Source organism: Arvicola amphibius, chromosome 9, assembly GCF_903992535.2.
Source record: "Arvicola amphibius chromosome 9, mArvAmp1.2, whole genome shotgun sequence".
Classification (NCBI taxonomy): Eukaryota; Metazoa; Chordata; class Mammalia; order Rodentia; family Cricetidae; genus Arvicola; species Arvicola amphibius.
Genome location: NC_052055.2, coordinates 109238374 through 109265955, shown reverse-complemented (window position 1 = coordinate 109265955; position 27582 = coordinate 109238374). Strand labels below are relative to the sequence as shown.

Genomic DNA, 27582 nt, shown 5'->3' with positions numbered 1-27582 from the left:
CTGGTAATTGAAACGATAATCGTTTGATCACAGGGCTATTTGAGAATAACACTCATCTCCAAACTTGTCTATTCTAGGAAGCCTTATTTGGTCAAAATGTTGCCAAATTCCATCTGTGCTAATGTGGAGGCTAATATACTGTGCTATTTAATTATTTTCCAGAATATTCTAAATGCTGTGGCTGGTGTACATACTCCCTCTCCCCATCCCAGAAAGCTGTTCCCATATGCTTTAAAACAATACCTAGCCTGGATTTTTTTATTCTAGTATTTCATAATCATCATGTAACAGTTATTAAAATGCAGGATGAGGAGAGATCTATTTCAAGAAGTTGGTGTGGTGATTGTGGGTAAAGTCAATCCTGCAAATGACATTTTTGTCATGTGCCCCCTAGTTTATGAAGTCTTGAGGTATTTTCTCGAGAAGAAGGTAAAACACAATTTCCACTTTGTCTGCCTTTACTGGAAGTTCATATTTGATCAAGATAAGAGAAAGGATCCCATTACCTAGTCTTGTTTTCCATTCTTGAGAGAGCCCTTATGACTGCTCTCTGTAAGAAACTTCTTTTTCTCAGAAGCAGTCCTGAACCGGACAAGGAAAAGCAAAATTTACCTCTTACCTTAAACCATTTAAAATAACAAAACTGAGTGCTCCTTACTGTGTAAACATCATCTTTAATAAAAACCCCTTTTGTTTGCATTGGAGCGGTGTGTGTGGGGGGGGGTGTAGGGGGGTAGGGAGTAGGTTGTGATGTGTGTAAGTATATGTGTAAGATGTGGTGTGTATGATGTGTGTGTGTGTGTGTAATGTCTGTGTGTGGTATGCTGTGTCTAAGTGTGTGTGTGGTGTGTGGAGTATGTCTGGTGTGTATGTGGTGTGTGGTTGTGTATGGGTGGTGAGAGTGTGTTTGTACATGTGTAGGCAGGGTAGGGAAGAGAGAGTCATATTTAAGAGCAAAATTAGCCAAGTTCCGTCGTGAATTTCTTTTTGTCTAATAGCTTAGAGATGTCTTCCTGTTGGTGTTTTGTCAGAACTATTTTGAAAATTTCTGTAAGCTTTAGGGGTTTTTCACGGCTAAGCCTTCTTCAGAAAGGTTCAGTCAAAAAAAAAAAAGTCAGTTCAAGTTAAAAATGTCAAATGCTTCAAATAAGTTCATTTAGAGCCCGGCAGAGGAGATCCATAAGCCTTTTCCAGAGAATCTCTGGGCCAGGGGGCCCCTCTTTGTTCTTCATAGAGATATCTACTAAATATCTTGCTGGGTTAATTCTGAGGCAGAAAACTTGTTTCCTGGAAGCAATTAGAGATGCTTAAAATTCAAATTTATGATCCTTGGGAGGAACTGAAGCTTCAACGACTTTTCTTAGATTCAAAGGCTTTCTCACCGCTCTCCTGCCCCCTCCCAGCCATATGTATTAAAAGAGAAAAAAAAAAAAGTCCACTCATTTCTTAGCTTGCAAAGTTTTGCAGAAACACGAGAATGTGTCAGTTGCTTTCAGTGGGAAGCACATAACATTTATGAAGTATTTCTTTGGGGATTACGTCACAGTTTTATTTAATTTTTAGGACAAAAGTTAAATTCAATATTTGTGTATAAGCCAAGGGAAAATGTACCATAAACATAGGAATTTGGGGGTGAGTCAGAGTTCCAAGAATTCTAGATTTACTTAGGCCATTTATATGGAGACTAACCATTAGTCATCCAGTCTCCCGTTTTACATTCGCTATTAATTGTGTCTAAAAATTAGCTTTCGCTCAAGGAGTTAGATAGGTAGATGGGCTCTGCGGCTGGTGTTTAAAATGCCTCTTGCAATTACTGCCTTACTTTTGTAGACCTCCGAGCTCATAGCGAACATGTCATATCAATTATTTTTTAAATAAAGAGGCCCGGAAAGCCAGTGGGTGAGCTGAATTGAGGTCATGGTACGCTTCTCATCCTAAACGTTACACGTTGTCTGCTTGTCCAAGGTTAGACCACTTGCTGACGGTGAGACCGTCCCTGTGGCTTCCAGGTGGACTCTGCTGAGAATGGATCACTTCCCTCAAACCCAGGGTAACATTTTCTGCTCATGCCACTTCTTGTAGGATGAAGTCATCGCTGTCTCCGAAAAGGTGATCGTAAAATTAGAAGACCTGGTCAAATGGGCGCATTCTGATTTCTCCAAGTGGAGGTGTGGGCTCCGAGCCACACCGGTAAAAACAGAGGCGTTTGGAAGAAATGGACAGAAGGAGGCTCTGCTCAGGTACAGGCAGTCAACCCTCAACAGTGGACTCAACTTCAAAGACGTTCTTAAGGAGAAGGCTGATCTTGGTAAGTATCTTTCCTGCTTCTAAATTCAATGTGTAGGAATGTGCAATGAGCTACGCTCATACTGTAGATTATTCTAGAAACCTTGTTATCCATATATTTATGTGAAATAACATAAGAACTATATATGTGAATACTGTGTAGTATGTAAGAATTTATAGCATAATTATATCTTACGGAACTGGAAAGATGGCTCAGTGTTGGTTAAGAACCCTACTGTTCTTAGACTATGGCAGTTCCATTTCTAGCACCTATGCTGGGCAGCTCACATGCCCCTGAAATTTCAGCTTCAGGGGGAATTGGATGTCTCTGGCCTCTGAAGGTACCTGCACGCATGTGCACACGTCATACACATGTGCACCTGCACACTCATACACACACACACAGTTAGAAATAATAAAAGTGAATCTTTAAAAATATTATAGATTGTGTATAAATTAGATAATAGGGCCTAGAGAGATGGTTCAGATAGGAAAAAAATGCTTGCCTTATAAACATGAGGACCTGAGTTCAAGCCCATATTACAAAGCCAGGCACAATGGTGCATATGTGTAATCTCAGCCCTGGGAGAATCAGAGGCAGGAGGATCCCTGTGGCCACCCTGCCTAACCACATAGATGCGTTCTAGGCCAAGGAATTACCCTGTCTCAAAAAAAAGGAAGGAAGAAAGAAAGAAAGAAAGAAAGAAAAGAAAGAAAAGAAAGATAAGAAGAAAAGAAAGAAAGAAAGAAAGAAAGAAAGAAAGAAGAAAGAAGAAAGAAGAAGAGAGAGAGAGAAGAAAAAAAAGAAAGCCAAGATGGATGGTTTCTGAGACACACAATACAGGACACTGTTGTCTGTCCTCCACAGGCAGACACATGCACACACAAGCACAGTGAAACACAACATGTACCTAAACATATGCACACAAAGAAGTATATCTTATAAAATTACATATTGTATAACATTATTGTATATAATTTTTATTAGAACTTATATGTAGGCGTATTATAAATGTAGATAAAATTGATTTACTCTAATGGGGTCCGAAGCTATGAACTGGGAAATGCCTGGGCAGGAAGGGATGAATGCAGCCTGTGGTATTAATTATATTGTATTATAGGGTGTCCTTTATATAAAGCCTCGTACTGGGTGACATAGCACGTGGCCTCAGAGAACGTTATATCTGAGACTTAATTAGGGTTAATATTGAGTTATCGAAGATGTTAAATATTTGCTGTAGGTGGATAGTATGACATCTAGAAATACCAAGTCAGAATTTCAAGTATGAAGTAGTATCAGGCAAAATGATGCTACTTAGTGTGGGGCAATAGAATGAGCTAGAAAGTGCTGGGGTAGGTGTCCTTGAGCCTTTCCTCCAGCGACTGAGGTGTTCCACCCCTCTTCCTCCTTTTTACAAAGGATATTTGGGACTTTAGAAAAATTCTTTCTCCAGCTTTGGAGTGTGCTGGCCATATCTGGCCATCATCTCTGCCCTGGGTTGCAAGGCCTTAGGTAAATAGGTTAAAAGTAGAACCTTCTGTCCTCCTCTATGGAGGACAGGGACATGAAGGTCTCCCATGGTGAAGGAATTCTCCTGCCTCAGCAATCACTCCTCCCGTGACTATGAGGCGATATCCACTCTTTTTTTGTTGTTGTTGTTTTTGTTTTTTGTTCTGTTTTGGTTTGGGTTTTTGTTTTTTTGAGACAGGGTTTCCCTGTAGTTTCTAGAGCCTGTCCTGGAACTAGCTCTTGTAGACCAGGCTGGCCTCGAACTCACAGAGATCTGCCTGCCTCTGCCTCCCGAGTGCAGGGATTAAAGGCGTGTGCCACCACCGCCCGGCTCGATGTCCACTGTTTTGTCTTGACTTGTTTGCACCTCCAGTGGCCGTCACTGTCCTGTGCTTTGCATCTAGTGTTACTCAAGACCAAAGCTACTGACCTCTCTTTTAGGCGAGTTATTTCCTCTTTACACAAAGAGGAACTTCACTTTTAACACACTGAGGCATCTTTTTCTTTCATTCCAGCACAATGCTGATTCTTCAGGGCCCTGGTTTATGCCTTAATGTGATAACTTCCTGTTCGCATGGGGTTTCTTTTTTTTTTTTTTTTTTTTTGTTGTTTTTTTGTTTTTTTTGTCTTTTTTTTTTTTTTAAACAAACCTAGACCTTCACTTTTACAAGAAACCTTGATGATTTCTTTTAACTGACACAGAGAGACTGACTCGCACCAGGGAACTGACTCCCTGCCATGTGATTCTGGTTTGTGGTAAGCAACACCGTTTGAGCAATAGCATGAAGACCGTGCTGTAGTTTAATATCAACCGTTCCCCTGGCAGCTTTTTGATAGATGCCGGGTGGCAACAGTTTAGACACACAGCCGAATGGTCATGCGCGCAATTAGAGAGACATGATTAAGCTAGTGTTCTTTCTTCTGAGCCACGGAGTTCGTAAAATCGTCTTCGCATATCTGCTGCTAACAGCCCCAGTTTTTTTTTTTTTTTAATCAACACTGCCTGACTACTTTTCATGACGTGGGAGAATGCTGGCTAATAATGAAGCTGCTGGGTTGGCTACCATCTGAACGTGTGGTCACAACTCTATCTCCATCTTCTTGGTTTTTTTTTTTTTTTTTTTTTTTTTTTGTTTTTTGCCTTAACATCAAACCCTTTCTTTGTTTGGCTCTTTTTTTTTTCTTCCTCTGAGTTATGGAATATAGTGTTACTAATAAAACATTAAACAGGAAACCCATGGGGCACAAAAGGCTACATAGATGGTTAAGCTTGATGTCACACATGTAAACACGAATATTTATAGGACAGTTGTTTTGTGTTTCAAAGGGAGAGTTTCTTAATGAGCACAAAACAAAGCTCAATTTCTTTTTTTATCTTTAATTTTAATTTATTTATTTAAAATTCATTTTATATTCCATCCACAGTTCTCCTCCCCACCCGTCCTCCTGCCTCCCCACCCTTCCCCCAGCCCACCTCCCATCCACTCCTCCCAGTGGATAAGGGGCTCCCATGGGAAGTCAACAAAGTCTGGCACAAAGCCCAATTTCTTAACTCTGTCTGAAGAAAGTTTGAGAATCTTGGATTCTAAAAACAACAACGAAAGTCTATAATCTATGTAATCCATGTCATCTGCCCCTTCACCAGCCCCTCAATTCTCAGCTGATTCCAGAAGAAATGAGTTTGTCTAACTATTCAAAGCACTTGCTGGGGATTTGGTCTTGAAAATGTAGACTTAGTGACTTTGGAATTGAATTGCTTTTTATATTTTCCAAGGAGAACCTGGTTAATGGTTGTCTGGCTGCCCTAGAATCATCTGGACTCCTAGATGATTTGGTGTGTGTGTGTGTGTGTGTGTGTGTGAGAGAGAGAGAGAGAGAAAGAGAGAGAGAGAGAGATATTTGGGGGACTCATGTCTGAGATTATTGCTTGGGAAGAGAAGCTTCAACAGGAAGCTTGATTGACAGACCCTTGGGGGACAAGAAAGGCAGCATACCTTTTATTTTTGTAAGTGTAAAGTACCCCTTTAAGGACAGGATTTAGGGCCTTGAAATTCTACTGGGCTGGTATGAACTGTGGGGAATTCGAGACAACTAGCTTTCGTAATTGGAATGCACGCTGTGTTGTAATAATGTGCAAAGAGAAACACAAACGTTCTTAATGTAACGAGTTTCCATTATCTCTCGGATCTGAAATTTGTGAGTCTTGTGAGTCCACATTGTTGGGATTTTAACTGGGTACTTTTAGAACAGGAACGCAGGGGGTGTTGTTGGTCATACACAAGCCCTGAACTGGTGACTTTCTCCTCAGCCTCTTCCTTTCTCTGCCTGTCACATCAAAAGGTTTGCTGGCCTTTCTTTCTACCTCAGTGTTCTCTCTCTCTCTCTCTCTCTCTCTCTCTCTCTCTCTCTCTCTCTCTCTCTCTCTCTCTCTGGCTGTGTGTGTGTCTGTCTGTCTGTCTGTCTCTGTATATCTCTCTGTCTCTGTGTGTGTGTCTCTGTCTCTCTCTCTCTCTCTCTCTCTCTCTCTCTCTCTCTCTCTCTCTCTCTCTCTCTCTCTGCCACTCCCAAACCACCTCCCACAGCACACAGTGAGCGGACGCTCTCAGCTAGGCCTTCCTTCTGCAGGGCCTTCCTCCTTGTTCTCTTCAAAGACAGATGAACTTTGAGATTGCTTAAGGACCCTTCCCCCTCTCCTAGCCCGGAAGTGAGCAAAGAATGGGAAACTCACCTTTTTGGGGGATACAGTCAAGTTCTCAGTGTGCTATGTTTTGAAAAGCCCAGTTCCCCTAGCCTGTTAAAAACAAAAACAAAAACAACAACAACAAAAAAAAACAACAAAAAAGTCAATAATAATGAAAGAATTAGGTTGACTCTTAAAGACAGATTTTCGCAATCTAAAACCCAGTGAAACGCAAGTGCTTCTCTTGCTCAGGGTGAGCAGGGTCCCTCCCATTCCAGTTTGTGTCATTTCCTGTTTCTCTGTGAATTAGTAAAAGAACAAAGTAAAACAACGCAAACGTGTGTCTGGCAACAAATTAATGCTGTACCCAGAAAAACACTGCCTGGTGGCTCCCAATGGCCGCTCTGACCGCGGCCAACACCCTGTCTTTTTTTTTTTTTTTCTTTAAATCACCTCTCCCCTTGAGGGTGTTCTGTTTGTTTTTTAAAACCTTCCAGAGTTTTCATTTAAGACTCTAAAGGAGTGCCGGCAACAGCTACAGATGCGGATAGTGAAAAAGCTAATCATTAAAACAATAAACACTTCTGAGATATGATACAGCACATTCATCGCGCCCCTCCCCCTACTTTATCCCTCGAAAAGAAAGTTCCACATGAAACCCACACCAATTGGGGCCTTCCTGGGGTGGGGGTGACTCTTTCAGCCCATTTTATACTGAGTTGCTTTTTTTTTTTTTAAGTCAAGAAAAAATAGCCGTGTAAAAACAGAAGGGTTAAGGAATGTGTTATTCATAAGCATAACGAACACAAAAACCTGTTCTTCCAGAAGAATCAGACTGATTAAATCATTCACTACACAAGCCTCTAGTTATTTATTTTTGTCTTTAGAATTACAGTTCTTAGCTTTGTAATAAAGTGGACCTGATACCCATATTTGGTATGGCAGTTAGGAGTAGTCAAATGAAGAATTATTTCATTTTACAAAAATTTTAGCAACTTAGGAGTATAAATACTATCAGTTAAACATAGCAAACTTGCATTTTTTATTCCTTGGGCTATAGTTTGAAAAAAAAATCAAATTATTTTATATAACACTGTTTCTCACAGAGTTCCTTTAAGCGAGGTATGAAAGCCGCAGTGTAAGCTTTATTGGCCTATAAATATGTCATTATAGTTGGACTACATTTATATGCTCGGGATTGTTGTTTAAGCCAAGAAAATATGTCTCTACAGGTTGATTTTTTATTGAAATCCTTTGAGGCATACAGCAAAATGTGTTTTAGGCCAAGGTTATTAAAACAGCGTTTTCTTTCTTTTCCCCCCCTTTTTCAACAGACTCAATGTCAATTACCATACCGCTCACTGTCTGCGGATGGGCAGTTATGAATGGTCTCATCTCTAAGCACGTCTTTAGAAGAAAAATATTAAAAAGAGAGGAGGCTGAACAAATTCAGGAGAAAGAGAGAGAATGTATGGGTGTTTGTGTGTGTGTGTGTGTGTGCATGCGTGCATGTTTATGTGTGTGCGTGTGTCTGTGTGTGTGTGTCTGTGTGTGCATGCATGCGTGTGTGTCTGTGTGTGTGTAAGACCTGCCTGAATTTAATGTTGGTAAACATTAATGTTGGTTCTACATCCTATCAGAGAGTGGCCTCCCCTTTCCCTACTCCAACAGTGGCTTTCTCAGCACTTTGGGTAGTAGATGGTACAGTGGATGGGCCATCAGGAGGATGTTGCCTCTACCTGTAGATTCCTTTTCTTTTCTTTTTTAATTTATTTAACTTTATTTATGTACATTGGTGTGAAGGTATCAGATACCCTGGAACTGGAGTTATAGTCAGTTGTGAGCTGCCTGTGGGTGCTAGGAATTGAACCCTGGTCCTCTGGAAAAACAGTTAGGCCTCTTAACTACTGAGTCTACCTGCCAGCTCCCCCCCCGATAAGTTTGTTTGTTTGTTTTGTTTTTTCGAGACAGGGTTTCTCTGTAGCTTTGGAGCCTGTCCTGGAACTAGCTCTCATAGACCAGGCTGGTCTCTAACTCTCAGAGATCCACCTGCCTCTGCCTCCCGAGTGCTGGGATTAAAGGCATTCGCCACCACTGCCTGGCTCAGTTGAAAGTTTTTTATTATTTTATGTGTCTGCATCTGTGCATCATATGTGTGCTTTGTGTCCAAGGAGGTGGTGAACCTCCTTGTGGGTGCTGGGAATTGAATCCAGTTCTTTCACAACAAGTGCCCCTTTAACCACTGAGCCAACCCTCTAGCCCTCTACCCAGAGATTTCTTACTCTCTGGAGAACCCTGAAGTCACTACATGTTCATGACTTCAAGTTCTTTGTTTTAAAAATGAGTGATAATATACACCCTGCTTTAATATGTTGAATTTTGGAGTAGACCAACTGAGGATAGACCAACTAGTAGGGACCTTCAGGAGTGTTTGTGACACTGAATCTAAGTTATTTTCATTATAGTAGCATAATCAAGGGGACGTTGTGTACGAACAGGAGCTGTGTGGTATATGCTAGTGCCATCGTTTGTTCCTAATGTCCCTAATCACAGTTTCTCTAGACCTTAAGACAGGATTTCTCGCCTAATAGAAGACTCACTGAAGTCTTTCTTTGTATATGTGTGTGTGTGTGTGTGTGTGTGTGTATACACATACATATGTATATGTATATATAATCTTTTACATTATAATTACATTATAATATAATGTTCCTGCCTATCTTTTAATCTAGCCACAAGCCTATCAGTGTAATTACTACATATGGTTAATAAATGTGTTATTTACATGTTTAAACTGATAATATTACATATTACATATTACACAGTAATATGTAATGCATAATTGAGATGTGTTAAACATGTATGCTTTTATATTGCAAACTACCCAACTTCTTTTCTCCTGAAAACTCTGTTAGAACAAGCTGAGCCATACATGGCCAGTAATATAAGGAGCCCCTCAAGTTCTTTGTGAAAAAACTAGAGTTGTTGCTTAGAAATTCTTGGGTTTTTTTTCTTTTTTTATTAAGAGTTTTTAATACAATCTTTTCTCATTTTACATAGTTATCCCTGTTCCCGTTCCCACTCCCTCCCCTCCTCCTTCCCCAGCCTTCCCTTACCCCACCCTTCCACTCCTGAGAAAGGGTAAGGCTTTCCATGGGGAGTCAACAAAGTCTGACACTTCATGGCAAGACCAAGGCCCTCCCCGCTACAACTAGACAGCAAGCATCATCCCTCCAAAGAGAATGTGCTCCTAGATATCAGTTAAAGCACTAGGGATAAATCCTTGTCCCACTGCCAGTGACACCACAGACTGCCCAAGCCTCACAACTGTCCCCCCACATTCAGTGGGCCTAGTTTGGACCTATGCAGTTCCCCCCCCCCCAGTCCAGAGTCAGTGGGCTCTCACTAGCTCAGGTCAGCTGTTTTGTGGGTATCACCAATTTGGTCTTGACCCCTTTTCTCATATTATCGCTCCTCCCTCTCTTGGGCTGGTCTCCAGTAGCTCAGCCCAGTGCTTCACTGTAGCTCTCTGTATCTGCTTCCATCAGTTGCTGGTTGAAGGCTCTATGGTGACAATTAAGGTAGTCATCAGTCCGATTACAGGGGAAGGCCAGTTTAGGCACCGTCTCCACTGTTGCTAGAGTCTTAGCTGGGGTCATCCTTGTGTATTCCTGGGAATTACCTTAGTGTTATATTTCTTGATGGTCCTTTAATGGCTCCCTCAATCAAGATATCTCTTTCCTTTCTCTCCCTCACTGTCCTTCCCCCTTCTTGAGAATCCAGTTCCCTCACGTTCTCCTCCTCCCTCCATTTCTTCCCTCCCCCTCCCCTTCCACCCTCCCTTTTAACCCCTACTCCCAATTTTCTCAGGAGATCTTGTCTATTTCCCCTTCCCAGAGGGATCCATGCGTGTCTCTCTTAGGATTCTTCTTGTTACCTAACTATAGGACTACAGGCTGGTTATTCTTTGCATCACAACTAATATCCACTTATGAGTGAGTACATACCATGTTTGTCTATCTGGTCCTGGGTTACCTAACTTGGGATGATTCTTTTTTTTTCTAGTTCTATCCATTTGCATGCAAATGTCAAGAAGTCATTTTTTTTTTTGTTTTTGTGTTTGTTTGTTTGTTTTGTTTTTACCTCTGAGTAGCACTCCATTGTGTAAATGTACCACATTTTCTTTATCCATTCTTCGGTTGAGGGGCATCTAGGTTGTTTCCAGATTCTGGCTATTACCAATAATGTTGCTATGGACACAGAAATTCTTAAGGCCTGGTATCACGAATGGCTGTTTGGAGTCGCCTCTGAGTGTGGAGTGAGCGTCATGTGGTTTCCTGGATTATCCAAGGCAAAGACGTTGCTCTTTGCTGCAGAGAAAGAGCATGGTGGTTTTCCATTAGAAACACATTGCAATTGTGAACCAACCAACTCACTAGGATGGGAGACTTCTCATGAAGAAAACCCTTCCTCCCTTCCCATCCCCCTCCATCCTTCTCCCTCTCTTCATGTAGTCAGGGGCCTTCGGAAAATGCACTTCTGGAAATGCTTGCTGAATGTGCTGTATTCCCAGTTGCTTGGCTGAACCATTTCCAACTGAAACTTGAGAATTTTCGTAGATGACAGACACGGGCAATATTCTATTTGTGAAAAACTTGAGAAGCCCCCAGCAGAGTCACTCAGAAGACTTTGGCCTTTATCAAGCTCTCACTTTCAAACTAGAAAGATTCTTCTGAGATATTCTCTGATGAGGTCCTCTGACGGCGATCATGTCTTTGTAGAACATGATCACATCATATCTGATCCTGGGGAAGCCTGCTGCTCCATTATTAGCATGAATCCTCCAGGAGTTGCTTCTTGACATTATAAAGTGATAACTCAGAAACCCTTTACGGTAAAGCAGGAGGGTCATGAGTTCAAACCCAGCCTGGACTCAGAGTTAATGCAAGGGCAGATTGAGCTACCTGCTTTCTAGGAAGATTCTGTCTTAGGAAAGAAAAAGAAAGAGCTGGCAAGATTACTCAGCAGATGGGGGAGGGGATGCTGCCAAGCCTGATAAACTGAGTTCAATCCCTAGGACATGGTGGAAAGAGAGAGCTGACTCCCACAAATTGTCTTCTGTTCACAATACAATAAATGTTTTTTAATGAGGATAATCAAACATCCATAAATCTATAACTAAAGTATCCAGAGTGTCAGAATATTATCTAAGCATCAGAACCCACAAACTAGCAACTCAAAAGGAAAGAAAAATTACTTGTTTTATTTGAAAGCAAAAATTTGCCTTGACTATCCCATTAAACAGTGGAAATTATCCTGAAATTGTGATGGAAAAGATCAGTCACAAGTTTCTCCAAAAGAATTATTCATCTATGTTTCCTGAACCCTGCTATTACTAGTGGGAAGGAAGTCTTTGCCGAGCCCCATCATGCCTGAGTTGATTGACAGGCATTGGTTGACACTGCTTTCCACAGGCACTGCGGTGCCACAGAGCTCGTTCCTACCCTCCTATCCAAGACCCGTTCATCTGGAATTCCCATAGACGCGAACCGTGTCTGAAATGTCCTCCATTGATACATCCTCTGAGGATGGACAGTGAGCACTGGAGAGAAAGTCAGAGAACCGGAATTTCTTGGTTTGAGAAGCAGAAAAAAAATTGGCATTGGAACGCCAAGGGATGTGTTTAGCACAATTTTTGTTTCGTTTTGTTTTGCTTTTTGAGGCCTTTGTAAGATCGCCAGGGTAGAAGGGACCTTGATGGACATTAGTCAAGCTAAAATTGCTTCTCTTGTGACTGTCTTCAGTGCTGTCTCTGTTTAGCTAAACAACCTCAATGTTTTCAGCTCTTTCCCCGGATGTGGTTTGCAGGCTCCCTCACCATCCCGACTATTCATCTTAGGACGCATCTTGAGTGTTTGTATTACAGTGGTTTATTCATTTATATTGTGAGGTACTGTTTGGCTAAGAATCCTACAGCCCAGAGTCAAAGTGGCCTTCGGGGGTACAGAGACCACCATACAGTCATCGCATACGGCCAGATTTCAACAGCTGCCTGTGCCCTGGCGCCTCTAGATATGACGTAACCCCAGTGAGGCTTAGACTCTCCCATGGCTCTTTGCAGTCTTGGCTTTTCTATACCTCTGGGAAAAGAAGGAATGTTATTTCACCACCACCCCCCCTCCTCAAGTTTACTTTCCTGTTTTTGATTTGAGTCCTTTCTATGAAATACCAAGTGCAGGCTATTACTTAATGGGCATCATTATTTATGAATCATGAATACGCCTTTTGTGAAACATTTGCCAGTGAGGCCAGGCCTTTCAGTGGCTGGAGTCCCTATGATGGCACAGCACAATATGTGAGGGGTGGGTGGCACAAACTGGGATTTTAGCTTCAGTGAGGATCCATGCGTGAAGGCCAGCCTGATGCCCGGCTTGTTTCACCTGCCCTAACAAAGCCAGTGACGTCATGTCTGGTGAGTCCTCTCCACCTTACCAGGTGTGGCAGTTTAGCTCACTGCATCCCTCTGGACTTCCGGTGTCCTTGCCTTTGCACTCCGTGTCTTCATCTTGTTGGTGTTTTAGGGCTTTATTTTTCACTGGTACCCTTTCATGGATCAAGTCTTTTACGGCTATTTCTACCATAAGTTCATGTGAGGGAAGGAAGCCAACTCCTGCTTTTGTTCTGGCTTCGTTAGTGCGACTTGTTAATTTCCCAATAACGGTCTGTGGGATTGCCATCTCGTGAGAAGATAATGGAAGATGAGGAATGATTCAGTTGTCACCGAAGTCCCATCTCATGGATTCCTTTTTTTCTCTTCTACATATTTGAGTCTGTTGGGGGAAACCTCTTGGCTCATACATCTGACTTTTATAGAAGCTCACGCATTTCCAGGGTCATGGACAAACCTCTAAACTGAGCAGTGACTCCAAGCTGCCTTTGGTGACAGCATTTTAGTGACTTTCTTGTCTCTAGGACAAAATGTAAGGGAAGAAAGATTTCTTTGACTCATGGTTTCGGAGGGTTAGGTCCATCCTCGATCCACCCCCTTTGGCAAAGACATCACAGCCAACAAGGAAGCAGAAGGCCAGACAAGCTTATTGGCCAAAGACAGTAAACCCTGAAGACATGTCCCCTAAGTGATCTATTGCCTCTAGCTCAGTCACACTCCTTCAGATCCCCACAACCTCCTAAGATAGTGCCACCAAGCATTGAAAACACGATCCTCTGTGGGGCAGTTCATCTTCAATCTATGATCAAATTCTGTTGGCCCATCCTAATCTGCTAAACATCTCTAAAGAGCGTTAAAGCTCGGACCCTTCTTCAGGTACATTTTTAGAGGTTTAATTCAGCACTGCCCTCTTTTTGTTCTAGTCTGTGATGTGTCTCTCAAGTCATTAGGGTTCTCTTTGTTGTCCTTCAGCCTCTCATGTCTAGCGATGGTATGATTACCCACGCTAGACAACTGGTACAGTGCTTAGCATGCAAAACACATGTGTCCTACAGGTGAATTGACATGAGCCCCATACTTGATCTCAACATTCAGTCTTAATATGCCTTAGCATTGACACCTATTCTTCTAAACAGCTCATTTATCTTTCAGAGCACCTTAAACGTGAGGTTTTATTGCAAGACATTCGATTCTCTAAATGTCAAAGATTTGCTTCCCTTCTCTCCTCTGCCATTATGTACTTAAGGCTGTGGTTCATGCAGGCCACTGCCACGAGAAGCTGAAATTTGGGCTCTTAGACCATTTTAATAAATATATTTATTTAGGACAGGTTGGAACAGAAGGGGATTTTCAAGGGCCCTGCAAAGAGCTCCGTGCACAGTGGGGCCAAGCAAACAGGATTGTTTGTAGGAGCTTTTCCCTGGTACCTCGCTCTGGGTGCTCTCATTCATACTGTGTTTCTACAGAGTACTAAGGTCTTTAATTTCCCCAAATCCTTGGGCTGGGCCTTGTATAGAATGTTCTTCCTTTGGGTCTCCTCCTCTGGTTATATCTTTAATAATTTATACCGTGCATTTATGTATATTTCTGAGCCATTGTCAATGCCACTCATAGTCACCCCTTTCCTTGATAACGCCATGCCTGCTGGATGAAATGCGGATGTTGTAGGCAAACATCCAGGGAACAGTCTAACTCGAGTCTCCTTTCCTTTAAAAAAAAATAATAATTTGAATTTGTTGCTTCTGTATTCATTTGGGGAAAATGTAAGTTAAATGGAAAAACAAGAGAGCAGAAATGTGATTGCCGATTTTCTACCCTCAAGAGATAAGTCGGCTGACCTTTACATGTGAGCTTCTGTGCGGGTAGGCAGGGGGTTTGGACTTAAGCACCCCGCAATCAAAATAAAATGAACTGTTTGGGAGCCTGCCCCCCTTCCTGAGTGTCTGGAGAATGATATGACTATGCCCTTGGCTTGGAATCCATTTTTATCTGGCCGGGGACTGTTTCTCTGTTGAGGTGTTTCTCACTTTGACTAATTATTGTTAGACTTTTCAATGGTTTGTGGTTCTCACCAGCTCTGTGGAATGCTGGGAGCTCTGCTCATCCAGTATTGTTTATACATTTGCAGAGGGGAAGGACCCGTTGTCTCTGAGTGCACCCAGACTGTTAAACCAGCCTGTACTCGCCCCCCCCCGCCCCCATCTAACCCTGTCCCTGCCTGTGTAAACTTCTTCTCCATGAACCTGAGGATCCCCCAGCCTCCCAAATTCTCTAGTGTGCTTTTCTTTCTGCTGTAGGAATGCCCCTTTCGAGACCTGTACATGGGAGAATTCTCCTAGCTCCCGAACCCCTTGGTCATTGAGTGCCTGGGATTCGCCTCACCTGAGTGGGCTCTTAGAACACACTGTGTCCCTGCCACCTTGCTGAGCACCTAGGTGTATGGGGACGCTTCTGGCTTATCTTCCAGGAACAATCTGATCTCGACAATGTTGGACTCTGACTTCAAAGCTCTATCTAATAGGCTCAGTAAACATTTGGCTTTTATAATCAGCCTTCTGAAATCTCTCCTTCAGTCCACCTGAGCCTTCTCTGTCTATTCAAAGGCTGATCTGATTTTGTTCCCGTGCTTCCTGACACACCTTGTAGCGGAGGGGCTATCTCATTCAGGGTATTTAATTGTGAACTCTTGGGGAAGGGAGACAAAATTAGTAATCAAGTACCAGCCATTCATTCTGGGAAAAACTTTGTGAGATTTTAAACACAATCGAGGCTATTTGAAGATTAGTAGTGGCATGAAAGGGAGCATATATGTGTGTGTGTGTGTGTGTGTGTGTGTGTATGTGTGTGTGTGTATTGTGTGTGTGTATCAGAATGTGTGAATGTGTATATGAGTGTGTGTATGTGTGTGTGTATGTGTGTGAATGTTCTGTCAGTGTGTGTGTTAGTGTGTGTGACTGTGTATGTGTGTGAGTGTTTGTGACTGTGTATGTGTGTGTGAGTGTGTATGGGACAAACTTTCCATATTAATACTGGTACTTGTTAATGTTTCTTTTCCTCAAGGGAATATTTATCTCGCTACAGATTTACAGCAGAGACAGAAACATTCAGGGAAGTAAACAAGTCCAGACTGGACTTGCTCCGTGTTATCTTCTCTTATTATCAGCTAGTTCGTAATCTGCTCTTTTTATTTATTTATTTTCTTTTTAGGTGACAGGTTATTAAGGAAATGGCTTTAACTCCTCATCTAATGCTTCTTTTTCTGGGCAACTGCCCTGTTGTAATTCTCAGCTCTCTTAAAATGGTTACTTTGCTAATCGTGGAGGAACCCAGGCCCCACCTTCCAACAGCCCAGTCTACTCCTTTGGCTCACAAAGACAGCATTCTGTTAGGCCTTGAAGAAACAAAGCTGTGGGCCTGGTCTATTCTCTCCATAAGAAATAAAACATTGTTTTCATAGCCATGCTGATAATAAGGGAGAGTTCAAAGCATGACGAAACATATACTTTTCTAGTGAGGAAGAAAAAAAAAACAACCTATGGTTACCTTGTTAATTACCTATCACGTGATGGCTGTGTGCATAAATGCTGGCTTTTCACCTGTGCGGTCTCCGTGTGGCTTTCTTTTCATCCTTCCTCCTTCTGTTGTTTCTTAAATTGACAGTGCCCACTTAGTCCCCATTGTTTTCTATCAGTGTTTTCAATCACAGATTTGGAAGAATGGGGAGAGACTGAGTAGCTTCTTCCGAGAACTGGGTGAGCTCCCTGCTCCCTCTCCTGCCCCTCCCTGTTGTAGACTTAAAAGACAGGCTTGTAGTGCCTTCATTGTTCCGTACAATATATGGCCCTGACATTTTAAGTATGCCTTGATTGCTTATCTGTAAAGCAAGGTCAACAATACCTGTGTCACCGGACTGGGGTGGGGGAGGACCTGATCAGACCACGTGTGGTGGGCATCCACTTAGTTAATGATAGCACTTTCTTTTTGTCTTTCCTTCAGCAAAACAAACCTTCTCAACTGCTGTTTCCTCCTCTCTCCCCAAGCCCAGCAGAGGGTTGTAAGTCTAAAGAATGCAAAGGCGTATTAATAGGTAACAGCCGTATTTTAATTCTTAACTCACAGACACCAAGTTATCTATTACAAAGCATTGAGAGGGACTAGGGACTGTGTAGGCCACACCCCTCAGTTCTCCGAGGGCTCCAGAAAACCTTGAGAGTTCCTTTGAAGTGCTGTTTAATATGATTTTAATCTTCTGATTCTAAAATTCACCAAAGTAGGTGTTGTCCTGCAAGCCACCTGCCTTGCCCTTTCTCTGACCTCTCTTTGATCGCAAGTGAATCATACTTGGTCAGAACTTCAGCCGCCGGGAACTCAGCAGAACTCTGTGTGTACCCACGTATCACTGGCCTCCTCCGGTGTTTTTCTGAGAGCGAACAGACAGTTCCTCAGGTCCAGTGGATCATTGTGCCAATAATGGGTCACTGTGCCAATAAGCTTGTGGGTTGGTGGAAAGTGACAATCCCCGATGGAAATCTTACATCTTAGAGGGGTTCTAATGATTCCAAAAACAAGCAAGCCATATCGACTTGGCCACAGTTTGGGATGTCGTCTTTGGAGGGAATGAGCAAGAATTCTCTTTGTGTGTGAAAATAACCTTTTATGGAGCCATAGTATCAAGCACGTCACAATTGTAAGGGTAGCATACAATAGAGGTTTGTGTCTTACGTAGGTGCAGTTCATCCTTCAGAATTCTCCAGAAGAAACTTTCTCTGCCGTGCCTCTGCAGGGGGCCACCATGGCAACTTGTAATTCTGTGCTCAATGTAGGAAGGGGGAGCGACAAGGAAACAGTTGCGTGTGGTAACTGGCGTCATTTCCACTCCAACTTCATTCATCAAGGATGTATTTTGTGCCTGTGTCTTACTTCAAGGCACTGGGGAGGTCCTACCCTATTCCTGGAAGAAGTAGAATTGGATGCTCAGGTTAATAACGTCTCAGACGTGCATGTAGAAAAAAGGATGACTATTAGAGGATCATAAAGTCTCGGGGTTGAAATGAACCTCAACTTTCCTAGTTACAAGATTCTAATCTTGAACTCTTTCCAGCATCAACTATATCTTACATGTCCTCCACAAAAATCCTACTAGTTGGCGCTTTATTATTTTCCACTACTGGAAGTATATTACTTTGTACGAGAACCCAATTTTATCTGTGATCTGTCATTTTGTAAAAGAAAATCCTTACTTTTCACAAATTAAATTTGAATGAATGGATAAGCTGTAGTATTCACTGGCTAATATTGTCCCTGCTTCTATCTTTGTGATGACCTCACACAGAACAGACCGAATAATCCCCCTGCTATTGATATTTCAAATCTTTGAAAATAATTCAGCTCTTTCCATAGAGTGCTCTCCGTGCCCCACTTCTACCTCTCGGGGATGTCCTCCACCAGCCCCCATCCGCCCGTCAGTCCTTCCCCGTGCCCCTCTCATTCTTAACCGCAACTGGCTTAGTCTCCATTTAATGAGAAGGTAGCAATGGGTGGTGGCAAAAGATTGTGCCAAGGAGGTTAGGCAGAAGGAAGATCTCAAGTCAGGGCTATCCTGAGCTACATAGTGAAACAGTCCCAGAAAAGAGAAAGAAAACACAACTTCAATCTGTGTTTCCCTTACTTCCAGACTTTACCTAAAGTGTGTGTGTGTCGGGGGGGGGGGAGGGAAGTGAGCTTCATGTAGAAGAAAAAAATAAAGCAAAACAATGACCCCTCTCCCCCACCTTCTTCTTCTCTGCTTTGGGTTCTTCTGGAAGCAGCACACTGGTCATGAGTACTGGTCACTGCTTCTGTAGTGTGGATGTTCTTTGTCAGTCAGAGGCAGAATCTGCATCCGCGTGTTATTCTGCAGCTCCCTTTCTGAGTATTGACCAGGAGCGTCACATTTGGTAACCACTGTGGGACGGCCAGCCCCAGGCACCTGGAATGCAGCATATATATATATATATATATATATATATATATATATATGTGTGTGTGTGTGTGTGTGTGTGTGTGTGTGTGTGTGTGTGTGTGTGTGTATGTGTGTGTGTGTGTGTGTGTGTATACGTATATATGTATATATATGTGTATATGTGTATATATATGTATATATGTATATATATATATATATTTAAAAACTGTAACTTAGTCTTTAGACACTTTAGATCAAAGTGTCTGCATGCCCTTCTGAAATATAAACACTCCTCGAGAAGCTACTTGGGCATGTCAGCTAAACCCCTATTTTTTTTTTTTTTAATTTCCAAGTAGCCCAAACAGATCTGATAGAGGAGGGTACAGCCAGCAAAACCTGCCAGTCCTAGCGAGTGTCCCCTTTAGAGAGTGACTTAGAGATTTGGAGGAGTTAGCAAGTACCAGGAAATATTTACTTACACAAACTCTGAATGAAGTTTGAAGACATTCACAGGCTGCTTCCCGAAATCCATGTGTGTATATCCTCAGTGAAGAACTGCCAGGTTGATTTCCCCCCAAAATACAAAAACCATCATTCACCGAAGAGCAAAGCCAAGGACAACGTGTGCCCACTCACAGTGACAGGTGGGAGGAAAGGCATGGCTCGCCCTTCTCAGGTCTTCTTTATTTCCAGTGGACATTAGCATCAGGGACAGGCAGTAATGTTTGGTCTGCCGTCTGGAGGTCCGGATATGCTATACCCGTGTTATGGCCTTAACTATCTCTCTTTAGACCAGTGGTCCTCAATCTGTGGGCCCTGACCCCTGCGTGAGTTTGAAAGACCCTTTCACAGGGGTCGCCTAAGACCATCAGAACACATAGATGTTTACATTATGATTCATAACCGTAACAAAATTGCAGTTATGAAGTAGCAATGAAAGTAATTTTATGGCTGAGGGGTCACCACAGCATGAGGAACTGTATTAAAGGGTCACGGCATTAGGAAGGTTGAGAACCACTGCTCTAGAATGTTCAAAGAAGATTTATAGTCATGGCGAGCCTGTGAAAACACCTTTTAGCAAAGCACCCTTTGCCATGGACATATATTTTCTATGGCTTAATTTTTCTATATCAGGTTTCATAAACCAAGGTCCACTTACGTATTCTTTTGAAGTGCCTTTCCCTCCTCTGATGGACATATGTTTATTATGCGACTCAATCCCACATTCAAGGCTCTAAATATTTATAAATCAGTGAGTTTTTCTCTTTTACACAGGGAGATCTGGATATCGTTTTCCCTCTAAATTTGGCCTGTTCCCTGTAAGCATGATTTAAAGCTTGGGATGAGAAACCTTTTCTTTTCTTTTCTTTTTTTGCTTTTCCCTCTCATTGGGGCCCATCTGCCATTGACTCAATTAAAATACTTTCAAGGAAAGGAATGAGCATCCACCCTCCTGGTTAAATTGAATTCCAAAAAACTATGAAATATGAAAAATGAGTGAGTGTGAGTGTGTGTGAATGTGTGTGTAAATATATGGAAGTTGTGAATAAGTGGTTGTATAAGTGAGTGTGTGTATGTGAGTGTGTATGAATTGTGAGTGTGAATGTATAAATATACAGGAGTGTGTGAATAAGTGTGTGTATGAGTGTGTGTGAGTTGTGTGTGTGAATTGCATGTGTGTGTGTGAGGCTGTGCATGTGTGTGTGTGTGCATGTGTGTGTGTGAGACTGCGTATGTGTGCTATTGCACATGTATGGAGGTTAGAGGACAACTCTACACAATCAGTTTTCTTCTTCCACCTTCGCGTGGGCTCCAGGAATTAACTCAGGTGACCAGGTCTTGTGAAAGGGCCTATACCTGTTGAACTTTCTTGAACACCCCAACACACATTGCACCCCTTGCACCTTTTAAGTGAACACATTGTCTGTTTGCAGTGAGTGATACTGGTGTGTGTTCAGGGATGCATGGGTGGCTACCTTTAAATCTTACACTTGGAGGAAACAGTATCAGCCCAGAAACCTGGCCAGCTCATTTTCTGCCTTCATGACCTTCAGCAAGTTACAATTTGGGTTTTGCCACCTATAAAACAAGTCTGCCTTTATGGGGTAAAAGGATTTAATAACATACTGAGTTCCATGTGATTAAAATGATGTCAGGTTCAGCAAAGAGCTTGGTAAAGAATAACAAGCATTAACAAAAGCTGAGGTCTTAGATTAGGAAGCCCTGGGGTCCCATGAGTTATTAAGTAGCCTCACACTTTTTTGTGATATTAATAACTGACAATTTTATTATTAATTTCCTTTATGTAAACTGTTTGTTTGACTTAAATGACTATCTTAAGTGGGAAATTTTATCTTACTACTGTAAATAAAAAATATGGATGATTTTCTATAAGTAATGCAAAGATAAGTAAATATATGTATCCCTTCACAAAATAAGACTGACATGTATTAGTTGCATTTCTGTTGGTATGTTAGAATATTTGATCAAAATGAAAGCAACTTAGAAGAGGAAAGTGTTTATTTGGATTAAGTTCCAATAGGGCTCATCAAAGTGGGGGATGGTGTGGCAGCAAGAGGGCGTGGCTAATATGGCAACCAGGAAGTAGAGAGATCACCTTTTATACTCATACAGGAGGCAGGGAGGCAGAGAGCCAGAACAGGGAGTCAGGTAAGGCTATACATTTATGAAGTCCAGCCCCCAGTGATGTAATTCCTCTAACAAGGCTCCGCCTCTTAAAGGTTCCATAACCTTTTCAAACAGCACCACCTCCTGGGAACCAAAAGTTCAGGCATGGGAGCCTGTGGGACACCATTTCATATGCAAATCATAACCCTTGGGTACCACTGGTGCATATAGTTCTGTCATTTTCTTGGAGGTTTTGCTCGTGCTCAAAAACCCGACCTAGGTTATGGATAGCAATGAAGGTCACATGTGAACCTGTCAATCAGCATCGTGCTTCGAAGGCGGCTCAATCTCTTCTGTACTGAATGGATCTATAAGCTTGGAAAGATTACTGTCCCCCCACTCCCCAAGTGTGTAGTCCGAAAACAACCAACCATGCGCCTGACACTTTGTGGGTTTGTTGTTGTGTATATTAAAGACCAGACAGCTTAGATGTTGTAGAAACGGTGAAATAGGAATCTTACCTTCATGATACCTGCACCTTTTATAACTCAGTTCATACCCAGCTCTGACTGGGATGAGGAAACCTATAAATCTCCACTGTGGACCCTTAGGTCTTCGAGTGAGTAGGAAACGGATGGCTGTGGTTCCCTGTCTGGTTTTAACGGACCTGTGTCTGCACAGACTCATATGTAGAACACTTGGTTGCCAGCTATTGGGTTATTTCGGAACAGTCTGTAAACTTTAGTAGGTGTCTAGTGGGAGGATGTCTAATGTCATGAGGGCACATCTTTGAAGCTTATGCCAGTTTCCTGATCTCTTCCTTGTTCTCTGTCTCTCAATTACACCCAAAAGAAGACCTTTTCTCCTACGTGGCCCCATCGTAGTAACACTGACATTCTGCCCATGGATGTGGGGTCAAGGCGCCATGGACTGAAGCCTTGGAAACCGTGAACCAAGATAAATCATCTCAGGTGTTTGGGTCTCAGCTTAGGCAAGAGTCATTGCAGCTGCGGCATGCCCGTGCGAACACTTGTCTAGGGCATAACTTGTTTGTATGCAATGTGCTCGCCAATGGTCACCTGCTGACTGTCAGTTCTCAAACTCACTTGCCTAAGCGGTGAGCTTAAGCTAAGAAAAAGGAAATAAATGCGGATTTAGATGCAAGGTGCTTTAGCAGCTCACGAAAAGTGCAAGTAAAGCTCACACTGGGAACTGTTGCATAACTGATAAAGGTACAAGGCCCGCAGGAAGCAGCCTCAAGGTCCCCCCCCCCCACTCCCGCTAATTATTTCAGCACACACAACGTATTTCAGGAGGCTTGTATAGGACTCGACTGAGACCCTTGATAGTCTGAACATGACTCGTGGCTTGAGAAATGGGTCTAGATGCGTTTGCCAGACGTTTGGCCTCCAGCTGGGCTCTGAAGGCCATCTTCAATGACTGCACACCACTCTGTACCTAGTAGAAGAAAAATATATTCAGCCAAGCATACCACCGCGGACTAAAAACAACTACCCACAGATATTCCAACGTTAAAGGAGTCATTAGAAAAATGTACTGGAGTAAATTTTTTCCTGCCCAGGATCAGAATGCTAAATCCATTGAATCATAGTTATCCATGTAAGTCGCCAAAAACCATTTATGATCTTAGAATGAATGGCTGGTAATTATAGCTTACAGGTCTGTACATAAATGCATGGGGTGGAGTGGGGGATATCTGGTGACACTACGAGAAACCGCGAGAGAAGCTAGCGCGGCTTCTAATGATAGCAGAGCCGCGAGAGATACACACACATCTGTAACGCTAGCCTTGTTTTTGCTGTTTTCATAAGGGAGGGGAGCAGACGACTGGCGTTTTGCTAAAAATAGAAACTGTGTACCCCTCTTCCATTGGAACCAAGGAGAGGGTTTAGATGAGGCACCCTGTTTGTATAATGCACGATCACCTCATGAGCTAGAAAGTAAATGCAACAAGAATCATCCCTTCCTGTCTCCCTCTTTGTTCTTGGAGTTCTCTGTGAGAGTAGCCTGCATGGCAGAGACTTGGGTCTCTCTGCTCCTTATCTCAGACTAGCTGGTTGGACTCCCATAGCCACAGAGAAAAACTTCAACATGATTCTAGCAAATTCATTATTGTCTCTACTTGTTACATCTTGGTCTGTTATGGAGAAGATAGTGAAAGAAGCAACAGCCCACACTGGCTTTTTGGCCTTGACATGAGCCATAGCAAAAGTGGCCTGTCACTGAGGTGGCAAGTTCAAGACTGTGGCTAGAACTCAGGATGTCATAGCCCTACCTTGGGTGAACCTCAGGACCGACAGGCACTCTCCAAGCTGATGTCTCTGCCTATAAGCCTACTTGGTAGAGCATCCCTTCTTCGAATAAGGAGCGAGGTAATTCCTCATCTATGAGTTCTCCAGAATGTTCCACAGAACAGAATGCATGCTAAGTGTGGGTTGGATTTCACAACTGGTCCCTGCCCCTTGGCTGCATTCCCTCTGAACCTTGGGAGATGTCAATCCTTATTAAGTCCCTCTGCACGTTCTCACTATATGGTAAATATGTGGTATGCTTACGGTACTGGAAGAGAAATGACCTGTGGCTTATCCAGCCGTCCACGGCTGTATTGGCATTCATAGTGGTCAGCTAAAGGAACAAACACACCAGGACTCTTGTGACTGGTGTCAAAAACACCACTAGCGTCAACGCCAGAGTCATTTTCCTTTTGCCTATTTCTTTGCCCCTTTTTCAGATTTACATCCTTCCTGGTTTTGAAATCTGGGGTCAAAAGTAGATTCCAATTTGCATAATGATCAACATGATGAAGGCGGGGAGGGGTCAAGAAAGTTGTAGAATCAATATACAAATCAATGGAGGTCACAGGTGGGCACTGGTCAGCATGGGCAGAAACATACCTAGGAAAAGCTAGTGTCTGCCAGGAACTAACCCTTCAGTTCCTAGACCCCGTCTCTCCAGATGGGAGATAGTGAGCCCTGGCCAGAGGAGCTGGGCCAGGGGCTATTTCCTGACCTACACGGAAATCTTCGCTGTTTTCACTTGGTGAGATCCTACTAGTGTGAAGCAGAGGAAGGGCAGTCCACACTGCAGGCTTGGTGTCACTGAGTGAATGCAGGAGGCCACAACCATATAGAATTTGTGTGTAATTTACTGACATCCCACCCCACAATGCTGAAGTGAATGGTGCTCTTCATGTGCTCGGCCTAAAAATAGTTTCATCTGCAATGGGAACATAGTTTCACATTTATACGAGCATCTGGCCTACGGAATCCAGTACTCCATTCTTTAAATAGCCTCCCCCCAGCTCTGGAATACTCAGCTCCACAGAGTTCTCCCAGCCAAACACCTTGTTTGCACAGCCCTGTCGAAATACAAGCAAGCTCCCCTATTAAAAGACAGAAGAATATTAATTTGGAAATGGAACACGTTTTAGGGTTTCACATATGTGTTGGTGGGGGGAATTGGTGACTAAGAAGATTTTTAAAAGCCCATTTAGACAGGTATTTCTGGATTATCTATTGTATTTAAAACTTAGTATTTTCCTAACTTTGGTTCAGATACATGTAAGCCATGTGTGAGCTTAGAGTCTCTTCTAGACCTTCATATGTAAATCCAGTTAAATGAAAGTGTTGGGAGCTCAAAAATTCATGCCACTACTAGTACCCAAGAATAATAGAAACATAATCCTATGTCCACTTTGCCTTCTCCACCAGAGACATTTGGGGGCCGGAAATCATTTGGCAGCAGGCAATGAATGTACTTTTGTTAGTCTTCGGGGGCTACTGATGGTTAGTCCTCGCAAAGAAAAATGTGAAAATAACACACTGAAAGGTAAACATTACAAATGGATGGCTAATGGTTAGCTGTTTCAGTCCAAAGGGGCAGGTGTGTTTTTTAAAATAGCTTTATGACCCTTGCCCAGCCTTTACTGAAAGACACCGTGTAGCCACAGTTACAGGCTTCGAGTCTATATTTCCCTTGAACTTCTGTCTGCAAAGATGATAGGAAACCATCTCCACATCACAGAGGGAGGGGGAAAGAGAGAGAAAGAAGGGGAGAGGGAAGAATAAAGGGAGAGGGATGGAGAGGAGAGGGAAAAGAAGAGGGACAAAAGGGACCAATTTTTCAATGTATATGAATTTTAAGGTTATACTCAAAAACCAGAAGAGACTTTTAAATCTAATTCATGAGCCCATGTCATGGGGTATAGTAATGAGACACCAGGAACCCCAAGTTCCCCACCTCAGTCATCCTGAAAATTAGCACATGTTCAAGGAGACGCAAGTACTTTTATAGTCATTCAATACTTCACTCTTGCAAGGCAGTCAAGATGTGTCTGAGGTAAATGGCTTTTGTGAGTAGAGATCAATGGGGATTTTGGAGTGGGGGGAGAGGAGAGAGGAAGAGAAGAGGGAGGGGAAAAGGAGAAGAAAAAGAAAGACTTATTTCTCTACACATAACAAATTGGAGTGCCCAGGGTCTCTCTACTTTTAGAGTTAACATTAACTTAAAAAAATAAAAGTGCATTTGAATCTTTTAGGAACATAGGCAGGACTTGCAGAGTAGTAAGGAGTCAGTCCTTGCAGACTAACTCTTTTGTCGAGAAAAGAATGCCAGCAGATCGCAGGTCACTCAACTGCCAACATATGGCTGTATTTGACAAGTAGACTCATTAAGGCTCGGTGTTAGTCATCAACGTTAAAATTAGATCTGAGGCCATCATTTCAAAGAGGTAGGCCGGGGTGGTTTCTCATGGTCCACCAAAATAAATGCTTCCACTGAACTGAAGTTACGCCTATTCTCTGCTAAGCGTTGAAATATCTTTATTTAGAGATCGTTTTCCTTTTCACCAGTGGAACATTTTTAGATAAAAATCTAATCCCGTTTTAAATCATCTTTACAAAATGTTTTCCCCATTGTGGATATAATCGGTTTGTATTGCAGGAAGTGGAGAGAAGGGGAGAGAAGGAATAAAAACCAGTCTTGGTCCCCCAACCCAGAGACTAGGACTGTTAGCAGTTTAGTTCCAGCTTTCTGTTTGTCTTGATACAGAGGTGCTCCTGGTTGTAATGTAATGATGTATTAAAGATTTAGTACAACAGTTTGGGGTAACTGGACATAACAAGGTCATTTAAGACACAGTGATTTCAGATCACGGCAAAGAAGGGCAATAAAAGTGTTATAAAATGTTTTTTTCTTTTCATTTTGGGTGGTGGTGATGGTGGTGGTGATAGAGGTGGTGGTGGTGATAGAGGTGGTGGTAGTGGTGGTGGTGGTGGAGGTGATAGAGGTGGTGGTGATGGTGGTGGTGGTGATAGAGGTGGTGGTGGTGGTGGTGGTGGTGGTGGTGATAGAGGTGGTGGTGGTAGTGGTGGTGGTGGTGGTGATGGAGGTGGTGGTGGTGGTGGTGATAGAGGTGGTGGTGATGGAGGTGGTGGTGGTGGTGGTGATAGAGGTGGTGGTGATGGAGGTGGTAGAGGTGGTGGTGGTGGTGATGGAGGTGGTGGTGATGGTGGTGGTGGTGATGGTGGTGGTGATAGAGGTGGTGGTGGTGGTGTTGGAGGTGGTGGTGGTGATGGATGCCCATGGAGAGGGTATGTGTGCCCATGCACATGGAGGCCTAAGGTTGGTGTTCAGAATCACTATATTTTATCTCATTCCGTGAGGCAGAATCTCTCTCTAAAGCCCAGAGCTGGCCTGTATGTCTAATGTCCTGAGCTAGCTTGCTCTTAGAATCCAATGGCTCTGTCTGCTGGGACTCAAATCCTAAGTAGGTTGTCATACCCACCAGGCGTTTACTTAGGCTCTGGTGATCTGAACATTAATCCTCAGACTTGCATAGCCAGCTAAGTGCTGAGCTGCATTCTCAGCCCTGGAAAATCTATTTTAAAAAGCCAGGTCTGACCTTTCTCAGAGTCGTAATTCTCTCTGGAGTCCTAGCTCCTTGTCTGACACTCCCATATTCTTAGAACTACGAAGAACGGCAAGATTCGGTCTGATTTCATTTTATACCCAGCACAAGCATCCTTCATTGCTCTCCCAGGGATGTCTTTCCTACTTCACACAACTAT

General features: G+C 42.8%; 1 protein-coding gene across 1 annotated transcript in view; it reads left to right on the top strand.

Annotated features, from left to right (window-relative positions):
* Arid5b (AT-rich interaction domain 5B) overlaps positions 1 to 27582 on the top strand; it is a 175670-nt gene that overhangs the window by 30270 nt on the left and 117818 nt on the right. Inside the window, 1 exon segment of the mRNA XM_038342229.1 lies at positions 2083 to 2308. Coding sequence (XP_038198157.1) covers positions 2083 to 2308 — 226 coding nt within the window.